The sequence below is a fragment of the Phaseolus vulgaris genome, chromosome 9 (genome assembly GCF_051622355.1).
Source record: "Phaseolus vulgaris cultivar YP4 chromosome 9, ASM5162235v1, whole genome shotgun sequence".
Taxonomy (NCBI): domain Eukaryota; kingdom Viridiplantae; phylum Streptophyta; class Magnoliopsida; order Fabales; family Fabaceae; genus Phaseolus; species Phaseolus vulgaris.
Window position 1 is genome coordinate 26,096,570 of NC_143506.1, and position 13,139 is coordinate 26,109,708.

The 13,139-nt window shown below is 30.5% G+C and overlaps 1 protein-coding gene across 1 annotated transcript; it reads left to right on the forward strand.

Moving 5' to 3' along the window:
• Positions 1–2,233: 2,233 nt before the first annotated feature.
• On the forward strand, positions 2,234–11,055 carry LOC137820841 (putative alpha-mannosidase At5g13980). The gene is made up of 29 exons (XM_068625122.1): positions 2,234–2,689; positions 2,780–2,863; positions 2,975–3,063; positions 3,320–3,494; positions 3,618–3,737; positions 3,888–3,971; positions 4,058–4,129; positions 4,333–4,446; positions 4,605–4,705; positions 4,889–4,982; positions 5,176–5,343; positions 5,424–5,513; positions 5,860–5,925; positions 6,012–6,068; positions 6,364–6,583; positions 6,712–6,848; positions 6,992–7,051; positions 7,133–7,192; positions 7,289–7,360; positions 8,708–8,755; positions 8,852–8,971; positions 9,073–9,138; positions 9,230–9,342; positions 9,433–9,517; positions 9,951–10,058; positions 10,151–10,246; positions 10,335–10,382; positions 10,525–10,593; positions 10,696–11,055. Exons 1-29 carry the CDS (start codon positions 2,480–2,482, stop codon positions 10,891–10,893), a joined length of 3,024 nt encoding a protein of 1,007 aa, XP_068481223.1. The 5' UTR covers positions 2,234–2,479; the 3' UTR covers positions 10,894–11,055.
• The last annotated feature ends 2,084 nt before the right edge of the window (positions 11,056–13,139 follow it).

The window sequence follows — 13,139 nt, forward strand, 5'->3', positions numbered from 1 at the left end:
ATCTTTCAAGAGAGATATAATTCAAAAACTTTTGAAATGGCCATCATTGAATATATTCAATGGATCAGTTATCAAAATTCATTGGTCATGGACCCATTAAAATCAGGTGGGATTCCCGACATATTATTGTAATATAATAATATATAATGTTTAAAGTTATTTTTTTAATTCAAATATTTATATTATCAAATTATTATAATAAGTTATCAACTAGTTATAGCAAAATAGATTTAAACTTCACGTGTCAGTAATTAAGTAGAACATTTCACCAAAAAACAAAAAAGGCACTAATTGGTTCTTTCAATTATTAGAAGAAAGTGGTGATATTCAAACTCAGCCATTAATCACATTGTACACATTCCACATTTAATTTTAATGTTTAAATTTTTTTATAAGATTAAAATGCTACATTTAGAATACTACTATAGCTAAAGTGACTTTAAGACAGAAGAATATGTTATTAATTATTCTTCTCGTGTATTTAATTTGTAGTCTTAATCAAATTTTAAGTAATTAATACATTTAGTTATTTTTTATTAAATATTTAATGTACGAGTGTTTAAATTTTTTTCTTTAAATATCTTGTTATCTAATTTTATTTTTAATTAATAAAATTATATGATTAATATTTTTACTTTTTTTATGTAATTTAATAATAATTTATTCTTTCTCTTTTCAATATTCTTGAACTGGTCTCACGGTTACTTCACTCTTCAAGAGTAAATTGACTAATAAGTATAAATTGAAAAAAATTAATTAAAGAAAAACTAAATGACGATTAGTTAACGATAAGATTCAAATAAAAGGATACCTATAAGAAAATAAAAAAATATTTTAAAGACTCAATATATAATATTTAATTAAAATATATAAAATTATAAGATAATTAAAATTTTAATTAAGTTAATTATGTATTCTTTTTCTTAAAACTGTTTGATTTGGTTTCCAGTTTAAAGTTGAATGGAACCCAAGAGAAGAGTATAGATTGAAAGCTGCATTGGAAAGAGGAAACTTAAATAAAACAAACCAACACAAGACTCTACGTTAAAATTATTATTATATGGAAACATGTTCACGTGCATCTTTACGTTTTACTTCTTTCTATCATTAATAAAAATAAAAATTAATTTAAAAATGTTACAAAAATTTATATTAAAATTAGAAAAAAGTTCGTAAAAAACAGTCATAACATTTTTTATTGTTTATAATGCTATAACTATATTTTTTTATAATTTTTCATCAAAATAAAAAATAAATTTATACTAAAATATATAAAAATAGTTATAAAATATTTAAAGAATAGTCGTAAAAAATTGTGTATAATAAAGAATAGTAACAAACTACAATTTCACTATTAATTAGTCGGAGAAATACATAGACTTTCATGTATGTGTGTTGCATCTTTATTAAAAATAATATAAAAGATAAATAATTTTGTAAGGAAAAAAGTGAGAATTAGAATTGAATTGAGGAATTATGTAGTTATTTTTAGATAGAATTAGAATAGAATTATTTTACTTTAATAAAGAATAAAATTAATTTATTGAAATTAACATCTTACAAAAATAGTTGTATGCATGGTGTAGATGATAGAATAAATATAAGACTTTAATATCCTTTATAAAAGTTACATTTTTTATAGTATATAAGTAGTTATAGTTCTCATCTTATAATTTAGATTAAGATATTTAATAATTATAAGATTAAGATATTTAATAATACACACAGGAAGGAAATCATCAAATAGAAACCTATTTTTAGAGACCAAACTAATTAGTTGCAATAGTAATTAAATTAGAAACCATTTTAGAAACTAAAAAAAATTAAATTAGTTTCTATCATTGTTAAATAGTTTTTAAATTGGTATCTAATTAGCAACCAGGTTTTAACTACCAATTATTTTAATTATTTAAATTCTAAATTTGGTAGAAAAACCTTGATTACTAATATAACTAACTTAGAAACCAAAAATTTATTTAGTCCCTAAAATAGTATCTAATTTAGTCACTGTAGTAACTAATTATTTTTTGTCTATAATATTGGTTTCTATTTCATGATTTTCTTGTAGTGATATAAATAAATTTATCTTATAATTTGATTTTATAAGATTGAATTAATATTGTATTTCTCATTAATGTTATTATTAACTGATATTAATAAGAATGTGAATGACATTATTAATTGTTATTAATTGGTAGTGATAATATATTTGTAAGTGGCAACATGCTAGACCATGTAGTGGAATAACTTATTAACATTAAGCTACAGCGAGGATCACGAACCTTATCAATAGTCTTTTTAGCTTGGAAATCCTAAACTGACTGTGACTTCTCCATAATCTATTTACCTAAAGTTCATAATAGGAATCAGTGGGATCACAACAAGCGACAAAGACAGCGGTGATCCTTGTCATCATTATAAATAAACAACATTCCCTTGTCTAATATCAGATCAATTCAGAGTGTTCTTGTTTTACTCCATGGAGAACACTTCTGGGTTGTGTGTGTTATGGGTTATACTCCTGTTCGGGTGTGTCATTTTCTCTGAATCTAAGTATATAAGGTATAACACAACATCAACCATTGTCCCTGGCAAGCTCAACGTTCACTTGGTCCCTCACACTCACGACGATGTTGGCTGGTTGAAGACCATTGACCAGTATTATGTTGGTTCCAACAACTCAATTCAGGTCATTCTCAATCTCACTCCCACATATACATGCTGTCTCTCAGTTACATTCAATGTTTTCATGTGTGGTTTGTTTTCACTGTTGGGGCAGGGAGCATGCGTTCAAAACGTGCTCGATTCCCTGGTACCCGCATTGTTGGCTGACAAGAATCGCAAGTTCATTTATGTTGAACAGGTAAGTGTTAGAATATCTCACATTGATTAATGGTGATAGAATATCAAAACAGTGAAATAAGTGGTGTTAGTCCTTTATGAGTTGTTGTTCTTTGCTTGTGCTGTATTACAGGCATTTTTTCAGCGATGGTGGAGAGAACAAAGTGATGATATTCAGAACATAGTCAAGGAGCTGGTCAAATCTGGTCAATTGGAATTCATGTATTTTCCTATCTTATCTTCTATCTGAATAAGGGTGTGTTCGGATGAGTTTGTAGAAAGTGTGGATTTGAAAGATTCACAAGCTGTCTACTTTTCCACCTTCGCACTCTCTAATAACCGAATGAAGTACAAATTTTTTTTTTCTCATTATAGGAAGTCAATGAAATTGATTATGATGAATCTTCCTCTGCTTTAATGTATTAATAGCATTCATTTTCAATGGCATTACGTTAAGTGCTAAGGTTATGGGTTGCAGAAATGGAGGCTTTTGTATGCATGACGAGGCTGCTACTCATTACATTGACATGATTGATCAGACAACTCTTGGACATCAATTTCTCAAAGAAGAATTTGGAGTGACTCCGAGAATAGGGTGGCAGATCGATCCATTTGGACATTCTGCTGTGCAGGCCTACTTGTTGGGGGCAGAGGTACATTTTGCCGAAGTATATACAGAATTCGATTAGGAGGAAAATGACATTGGAGTAGATTTACCAACAGATTTTGTTTTCTGTACATTGCCAGTTGTTTCATAAGCTATTTTGTTGGCATAGGTTGGATTTGACTCTCTATTCTTTGGACGGATTGACTATCAAGACAGAGCAAAGAGAAAAGATGAAAAAACTCTCGAAGTTGTGTGGCGGGGCTCTAAGAGCTTTGGTTCATCATCACAGGTGAGTAACTCAAAGCGGCTTATGTTTTAACTTATATCGATTACGCACAGATTAATAACAACAAAAACCCTGTTTTTCTTCTGTTGGATTCACTTCATTCTCCCTAGTAGGCTTTTACCAACGGATCCTTAAAATTGTTCATGGATGCAGATATTTTCTGGTGCGTTCCCTGAGAATTATGAACCTCCCAGTAATTTCTACTATGAAGTAAATGACAATTCTCCCATTGTTCAGGTAAAATCCAAGTCAAATACTGCTGTAAGGCCAATACCCTTTTTTTTTCTGGAAGTGTGCTAAGTAAACTTCTTTTTCCCTTGAAGGATGATGTGAGTTTATTTGACTACAATGTCCCTGAAAGAGTAAACGAGTTTGTCGCAGCCGCAATATCACAGGTATGAAATGTATCTTAAGAACGGATGACTGGTTCTTCTCTCTGCAATTTGATTTGCTTGGTTTAAAATGTTTACTGCTCTTAATTGATGTGTCTGAAATTCTGAGAAATTAAAATAGAAATGGTCCAAATGATTTAAAGTTTGTGAGTTGCGCTCAAACTGATTGATTTGAGTGAACAAACTCCACTGATGTCCTGTTTCAGGCCAATATTACGCGCACAAATCATGTAATGTGGACAATGGGGACAGATTTCAAGTACCAATATGCGCAGAGCTGGTTTCGGCAAATGGATAAGTTTATTCACTACGTTAATCAAGTTACTTATCTTCAACTCCCTTCTTTATTGACAGTTTTATTTTCTGTTTACTTAACTATTGCCTAGTTCTTCATCTGCTCATGAATTTAAATCAAACTAAGCTTATTTGCTATAGTAATTTGACATACTAATGGGACAACTGACTCATGCTTATTTAGGATGGTCGGGTCCATGCCTTATACTCAACCCCATCAATATACACTGATGCCAAACATGCTACAAATGAGGCCTGGCCAATCAAGACTGATGACTACTTTCCGTGAGTTTCAAAATGCAAAAAATACAGTATATCAGCTACTAATTCAAAATCATTTTCAGGAAGAAGCTGCAGTTGTAACTTATTCCTACAACATGATTTTGAACGTAACATTTGGGTGGCTGCATCCCTTTCCTTTTCCTTCTTCTAACTTGTTATTTCCTTTCCGGATCATCAATTTATTAGGTATGCAGATCGTGTAAATGCATATTGGACAGGGTATTTTACAAGCAGGCCAGCTCTCAAAGGTTATGTCAGACTGATAAGTGGATATTACTTGGTAAGGCTTCTAACTATTTTCAATTGAAGCAATTGAATATTTGATTAAATTTGAGACGCTCTCGGAGGCTTAAGGGATACTCTGTGTGATTCGGAGTAATATAATTTATTCAACCTTAATATTCCACAGGAATATTTTGGAAACTTATCAAAATTCTATACTGGCCTCTTATTGGTCTTCAATCTTGAAACAGGCAGCAAGGCAATTGGAGTATTTCAAAGGGAAGAGTGCCTTAGGTCCAAAAACTGACTCTTTGGCTGAAGCTTTGGCTATTGCTCAACATCATGATGCAGTATCTGGTACAGAAAAGCAGCATGTTGCTGATGATTATGCTAAACGACTTTCAATAGGTTATACAGAGGTAATAAAATTGTCTATATATCTGTTCTCTTGGAACTTAAAAATCTCAAAAATGATTTTTCTTTTCAATGTCTTGTTTAGGCTGAGAAAGTTGTTGCAGAATCACTTGCTTGTTTGACAGAAGGAGGAACCAAAACGGGATGTAAGAACCCACAGATTAAATTTCAACAGGCAAGTAGTGATGTTCTTTGTTCAACTGTGAGCTGTTCATTACTGGTCTTCAGATAACATCTTAAGGCACATGGCTAATCATTTTAAAAAATTCTTCTTGATATTCATTCTCTGTGCACATCGAGAAACTATTGAGGCAGTAGAGCTAAATCAAAAGTTTACAATTCATAACCATTACAAAGCTTATTGGCAACTTTTACAAGAGAAAAGCTGTAGTTGGAGCGAAAAGTTGTGTTACTTTTGAAACAGCCGAAAAAAAAATATTAACATGTTTTAATTTTTAAGAAGCAAAGTTTCGAATACATGATAATGAGGCTGAGTTATCTCTTCCGTCTTCTCATTACAGTGTCCACTTCTGAACATAAGTTACTGTCCTGCATCAGAAATCGACTTCTCCAATGGGAAAAATCTGGTTAGGACTGATGATATCTAATCTGTTGCTTATTAGAACGCAGAATTTTATCGATTAAGATTTTTCTAATACATTGCTTCCTGTAGGTGGTTGTTGTTTACAATCCTCTGGGATGGAAAAGAGAGGATATCATAAGGATTCCGGTGAGTTTCCTTCCTCAATCATCCTTGTTAAAGATTATGAACAATCTATGAGCCATATAAATATTATTTGCTCCATGCCTAAGCATTTGTTCAATACTTTATGCGCTAATTGATGCCTTCTAGTTGAAGCATTGCAATACATTTTTTCTTGTCCAGTGTAATTATTATTACCTTGCTTATTAACATGAATGAAGAATGTTTTGAACATAGGAAAAATCATATTTCAAGGACAAAACATGGCCATTCTGAAACACAACTTTTGCTTCACATTGTTTGCCTATCAAATTTGTCTTAGGTTGTCAATGAAAACGTTGGTGTTCGGGATTCCAGTGGAAAAATAGTCCAATCCCAGCTGGTGCCAATACCTGATGTTTTTCTTGGCTTAAGAAACTATCACACTGTGGCCTACTTGGGAGTGTCTCCGACTGTGAAACCCAAATACTGGCTTGTTTTTCCGGCAGCTGTTCCCCCACTTGGTTTTAGCACTTACTATGTATCTTATGCCAAAAATGAAGGTTAGTCTTCATTTGTTATTCCCCTCCTGAAAATTGTGCTATCCTTATTGCGAATACAAGACCAAACTATGAATTCTGTTGGAGACTTTATTTTTTCCTAAAGCAGAAAATTTGCAATTGCATCGCAGCTACTGTTTCAGATAGAGATGCAGCTTACAAGTCAAAGAATTGGAGTGATGCAATTACAGTGGGTCCAGAAAACTTGAAATTAACTTATTCTGTGAAGGAAAGGAAACTTACTGAATATATCAACTACAGAAGCAAGGTTTGTGATTTGGATGTCACATTACTATTTATCCCAATATATACCCCAAATCTTTACTGTAACAAGTTATAGTGCTTCTAGGGATGTATATTCAATAAGGTTTACACGACCTGCATTCTAAACTTATGTTCACAATGAAAAAGGTGAAAGAATCCGTAGAGCAGACATATAAATTTTACGCGGGCAGAGAATTTGATGGACAGGTAATAAGATTTACTTAGATTTGAATTGATTATGATTACTTATGCCAAGCAATTGATTTAAATGTTGTGAATTGTTGAAAGGCATCTGGAGCATATATTTTTAGACCTGATGGTTCACCATCTCCCATCAAAAACAGCCAGGTGAAGTTATCTATTTAAACATTTACGTCCAATACCAATATATTCAATGGTAATTGCAAGAACTTAATCGATTAGTTTTCATTTGAAAACTTTCAGTCTCCTCTCACAGTTTTTCGGGGACCAATTGTGCATGAAGTGCATCAACAGATCAATTCATGGATATACCAGGTACTATATAACTTTATACATATAAAAGAAAGAAAGAAAAAGACACATAAAATAAGCAGAGTCAGATGTCACCCACTTATCTCATACATGTCCTTGGGCAAGGACATCAGAAGTAAGTGATGCTTTCTTTTTTCTTTATTAAAGAAAGATTAGGCTTTACAACTTTCTTCACTTTTAATATCAATGCGTGTGGTGTAAATGAGTTCAGTGAGTGCATATAGTGTAGGTATACTTTAATTTCTTTTACTTATTTATCACGTGACTTATTTATAATTTACTTTTGTTTTAATAATGTTTTAAACTTTATCAATACATACAGATACTATTTAATAAATATTTTAATCCCACAGGTTAATCTACAAATAGAATATGTACTAAAATGTAAGAATTCTGAATAGAGGAAATGAAAAGTAAAATAAACATATCTTAAACCACTGTTTATAATAATATTTTAAATTAAAAAAATATTAATTTATTAATATGTGAAATGATTGTTTTTACTGTTCACGGTAAAATATGTTTGTGAAACGTAGAGTTAAAAAGTTTAGACTATTATATTTTATGATTAAGTAAGTAATTAAAAAATTACTTTTAGCGGTTTCAATTAAGTGTTACTTATTTGACCATTTAAAAATTAAGTTTTTATTTTAAACAATACATATTTTCTGAACGGAAATTAGTCATTTTATAAAAGTAAGTGATTATTTTTGTACCAGTACTTTATATATATATATATATATATATATAATAAAAAAAACATAAAGCCTGCTACTTTAAAAAGGTTAAAAAGAGTTTTTTTAAAGAGATTCTGCCAATAAATAGACAATATTGGTGATTTGATTCAACGTTTAATATATATATATATATATTATTTTGAGTTTGTAAAATTTAAATTTGATTGATTGAGAATTTAAGTTTGTTTATTTAATTAGATAACTAACTTAATCAAATATTTAAGGAGCTAAATCTAATTAATTTTAAAAAAATTATAATCATTTACCATTTAATTGTATTATTAGTATGGTATACGAAAAATAACATGATTGTCTAGAAATAGAAAAAGGAAATAAAAGGCACGTGGGAATTGTAATCCACACATCACCCACTTATATTATGTATCATTGGCAAATAGAAAGAAATCACAAGAAAGAAAAGTAAGTTTTCAATCTCTCTTTTAGAAAAGAAAAAAAAAAGAGTTTGCCACTGTCTTGATCTCTTTCAAATATCAATTCTGGTAAGAAAAATGTAACTAACATGTTTTTGTAACTCATTCAAGTTTATAAAAAAAAAATTGTGATCATAAAGATTTCATAGAGTTCAATATTTGACCATGGCTTAATTGAACAGACTACTAGACTGTACAAGGGCAAAGAACATGCTGAAGTTGAGTTTATTGTAAGTAGTTTTTTGTCTTCCGAATTTCCTGACTAGGGTTTTCAGAACTTTATTCTCTAAGAGCCATTAATCATAATAAAGTTATCTTGACATCAGGTTGGTCCTATACCCATTGATGATGGAGTTGGGAAGGAAATTGCAACTGAGATTAAAACAAATTTGGCAAGCAATAACACCTTCTATACTGATTCCAATGGACGTGATTTCATTGAACGTGTAAGTCAGACAGGTTCAACATTTGTTAGTTCTAGCAACGGTTCCATATCAATACCTAACCTGATGAATAGTTATAAACTCATAATGACGTACATTTACAGGTTCGAGACTATAGAAAAGACTGGCACTTGGAAGTGAATGAACCTGTTGCTGGAAATTATTACCCAGTATGTTTTTTTCTACCATGTGTGTTAAAAGATGCTAACAAGACACAGTCCATGAAGTTGTTGATTAATGGAATCTAGTTTCATGTTTCAGATCAACCTTGGGATTTACCTGAAAGATAAAAGCAAAGAGTTTTCTATTTTGGTAGATAGAGCTGTGGGGGGCTCCAGCATCATAGATGGACAATTGGAACTAATGGTTCATAGGTTTGTAATGTTGTTTTAAGCTCAAACTTCCTATGTATCATTCCATTTTCTCAACCAGTCAAACCTTTCAATTTTCTCCCCTTTGTATAGGAGGTTACTTGAAGATGATTCCAGAGGTGTTGCAGAGGAACTGAATGAAAGAGTTTGCATCCATAATACATGCAGAGGGTTAACTGTAAGTTAATCTAAATACCCTTTTTTTTGTGAGCCATTCTTACTGAAACTACCTTATAAGTTAGTTGAAACAAATTATAAGCCAAGAATTTAAAAAGCCTAAAGCTATAAAGTAACAACTAGCTGATTGAATTGGTTAAGCTAGTTTATTTATATATTCTAATTAAAGTACGTAGTGTATGAACTATTAGAGAAAACATAATGGGATCAGTTTTACTATTAGAGTGAAAAAGCTTAAAATTTGAATAAGTGTTTCTTAAGATATTTTAGTTTTGCTTGACTACAACTAATGAAAGTAGTTTATATAACTAATGTAACAAATATTTCCATTTAGTTCCTAACTTATAAACTTCAGTTACTTTTTAACATATGTTGGCTAATTATAAGCTGGTTTTACCCTGTGGCTCATTCATCATATACAAAAAAAATTGCAGGTGCTAGGGAAACACTATTTCAGAATTGATCCTGTAGGAGAGGGTAGTAGATGGCGTCGATCATTTGGTCAGGAGATATACTCACCCTTACTTTTAGCCTTCACAGAGGTGGTTAAAGAATGATTGTCAGAAAGTGTTTGAAAATATTGCCTAGTGAGCTTGTAACTAAATATTTGTTTCATTTTTCACATATTTTCTAGAGTGACGCTCACTGGGGAGATTCTCATGTCACAACCTTCTCGGGAATAGATTCCTCATACAAGTTACCAGATAACGTTGCAATAATAACCCTCCAGGTGCACGTCTTTCACTTCATCAAATATGTGTTAAAAACATGTTCTTTTGTTCACTTCTAATGTTAAGCCATCTTCTGGAAATCTGCAGGATCTGGGTGATGGAAAAGTTCTCCTTCGGCTGGCACACTTATACGAGGTATATTCTCTTCAGCTTCTATCTACTTGGTTACATTATATTACATCTGAGATGAATTTATCCTTCTTATATTTCCTTGTTTCAATTGCTTTTGAGCCTTGTTTTTCAACACACTAAATCCTTACTCTTTGTCATGTGCAAGATTGACGAGGACAAGTATCTTTCAGTTAAGGCAACTGTAGAACTGAAAAAGGTGTTTTCCAGCAAACAGGTAGGAAAACATCACAACTAAATATCGTTTTAATAGGTAGTTATTTTTAGCATGTCATTGTCTAAGGTGCTTCATGTGCCACAATTCCTTTGTGTTGATCAGATAAACAAAATAACTGAAGTGAGCCTAACAGCTAACCAGGAAAGAGCAGAAATGGAGAGGAAGAGATTGGTTTGGAAAGTTAAAGGGTCACATCCAGAAGCTAAGGTGTGGAGGGGAGGAGCAGTAAATCCAGAAAATCTAATTGTAGAACTTGCTCCCATGGAAATTCGGACTTTTGTTATCAGTTTTAGGGCTTAAGAGTCAGTTCGCCAGGAGCATTACTGAAAAATAACTAAATAAGAAATTGTATCAGATTAGATGTTTCTAACATCATGTAAGCCAGAAACAAGAGATATGTTTAGTGTTTCTTTGGCTAAAGGTGTATGGATTCATTGCCAGTAAAACGTGCATTTGCTCCTATATCCTTTTCTTTTGACATCTACCCAAATATTTTACACCACTTTTTGTTTTTTTATTCTATTTTTTATAATTAATTTAGTCAAATCAATTTCATGTCACGTTTTAGTTATATATATTTCCTCTACTGTAACACCCCAATTTTCATGTGGGAAACAACATTACGCATGAAGTTAAGTAATAAAATATTTCACAATAACTCGGCACTAAAAAGAAAATAAAATCATTAAATAAAAATTAATTTTAAAAATAAAAAATAATTAGTTATTATATTAAGTAAATTATAGATATTTTAGTAAAAAAAAATTGATTTATAAATTAATTTTTATTATTGTTAAATAGTTTCTAAATTTGTATCTAATTTGCTATTAAAGTTTTTGTTACCAAATTTAGAATCTAAATAATTGGTAGTTAAAACCTTTGTAACTAATTAGATACTATTTGACAATAATAGAAACTAATTTAAAAATAAAAAATTATTTTAGTTTCTAAAATAGTCTCTAATTTAATTATTATAGTAACTAATTATTTTTTTTTCTAAAATTGATTTTTATTCAATAATTTTTTTATAGTGGGACTTGAATTTCTTTTATTTGTAAAAGTGAATTTCGAATGTTTCCATAATATAGATATCTAAACAAAGTTAATATAGGTCAACCATCAATTCAAACCTTAAATTCATAATAAGCATTTTCAATAATATTTAACATTAATAAATATTTATTGCATATTTTAATGTTATTTATTACATATTTCTATTCAGATTTAAAATATTAGGTACCTCCCAAGTTTTCTCTTTATTCTCATCTCTCTAACTTTCTGAAGTACATTTCTAGTCTATTTTTCCAACAGATTCCGGCAATTAGAAGGTAAGTAAGTATACGTCATAACCAACAGATCAAAGTGAAGTTTTTTTACTATAAAAACTCTTTACCTAACTCATTTGGTTGATTCTGTTTATGATTTTTCAAGATTTCACTGGCTCTGTCACTTGACAATATTATTCTCTCAATTGATTAATTTTCTAATAAGTATTTTGATTGATTTGAGAGTACTTCATTTAGGTAAGGAATTTTGACGAGCTTCCAGCTTTTTTTCTAATCTCCAATTGATTAAGAAATAAATAACTATTAGGTAAGTGAAATTATTTTGATTTGAAATTGAATTTGATTCTAAGCATAGAAAGATTGTTGGAACATTATTCATATTAGTTGTTGAGATTTCCCTTTGAGATTTTTTTCTTTTAGTTGCTATAACGTGTTTTCATATATTTTGAACTTAATATTTGGTTTGAAGATTAAAATGAAGTGACAGTGGGTTGTAGTAGACAAATTGTATAGCAAATGAGTATAAATGTATATTTTAAGCCTACTAGAAAATACATAATGTTTAATTTTGGGTTGGAAGATTATGATGTGAAAATATGTAGAATTGTTGGTTCTTAATTTCTCATTTAAGTTTTGAGTTATCACTTCAACAATGGCCATATGCTTAGCTGCATATTACTATCGTTTAAGCTATTAATTGGATAATCAAGCAATAACACTTATTGTTGAAGTTATGGTTTGGAGTATTTATATTAATGAAATGGTATGTTAAACAATTTGTAATATTAAATATAGGAACCTATTATTAAAAGAATATATCCTTGTTTTAGTAATAGTTTAAATCATATAAATTAGAGTGATATAATGAGGGAAGTTCCTATACTACTATTATAATTATTTGTACGATGAACTTATCCTAACTTATAGATTATGAAGTGTTTAAAAAAGGTATGGGCAGGTATAAGCTCATGGTTTGTGGTTGCAGACAATAACAAAGATGACAACAAAGGAAGGCCATTGGAGCCTTCTATGCTTCGTCCTCCTAGGTGGTGCTGCATTTATCCTAGAGCAGTTTTGTTACCGCCACCGATGCTACATCAACTAATCTGGTAAATTGTGGAACTAAAATGATCATAGATGGATAGAGTAGGTGTACCTTTTGTTTTGGCATTAGTCTCAGTCTCAATGCTCTATCAGTGGTATGGTTTTGGAAGTGAGATTTTGGGGTGGTGTAGGTGATTTTATGCAAGTTCTAGAGTA

What these genes read in the sequence shown, in the direction of transcription:
- LOC137820841 (XM_068625122.1), top strand. Translation starts at nt 2,480, where the DNA reads ATGGAGAACACTTCTGGGTTGTGTGTGTTATGGGTTATACTCCTGTTC. An exon ending in TCTGGTCAATTGGAATTCAT is followed by an intron (nt 3,064 to 3,319) that starts GTATTTTCCTAT and finishes TATGGGTTGCAG; the next exon opens with AAATGGAGGCTTTTGTATGC. An exon ending in TTGGAACTAATGGTTCATAG is followed by an intron (nt 9,343 to 9,432) that starts GTTTGTAATGTT and finishes CCCTTTGTATAG; the next exon opens with GAGGTTACTTGAAGATGATT.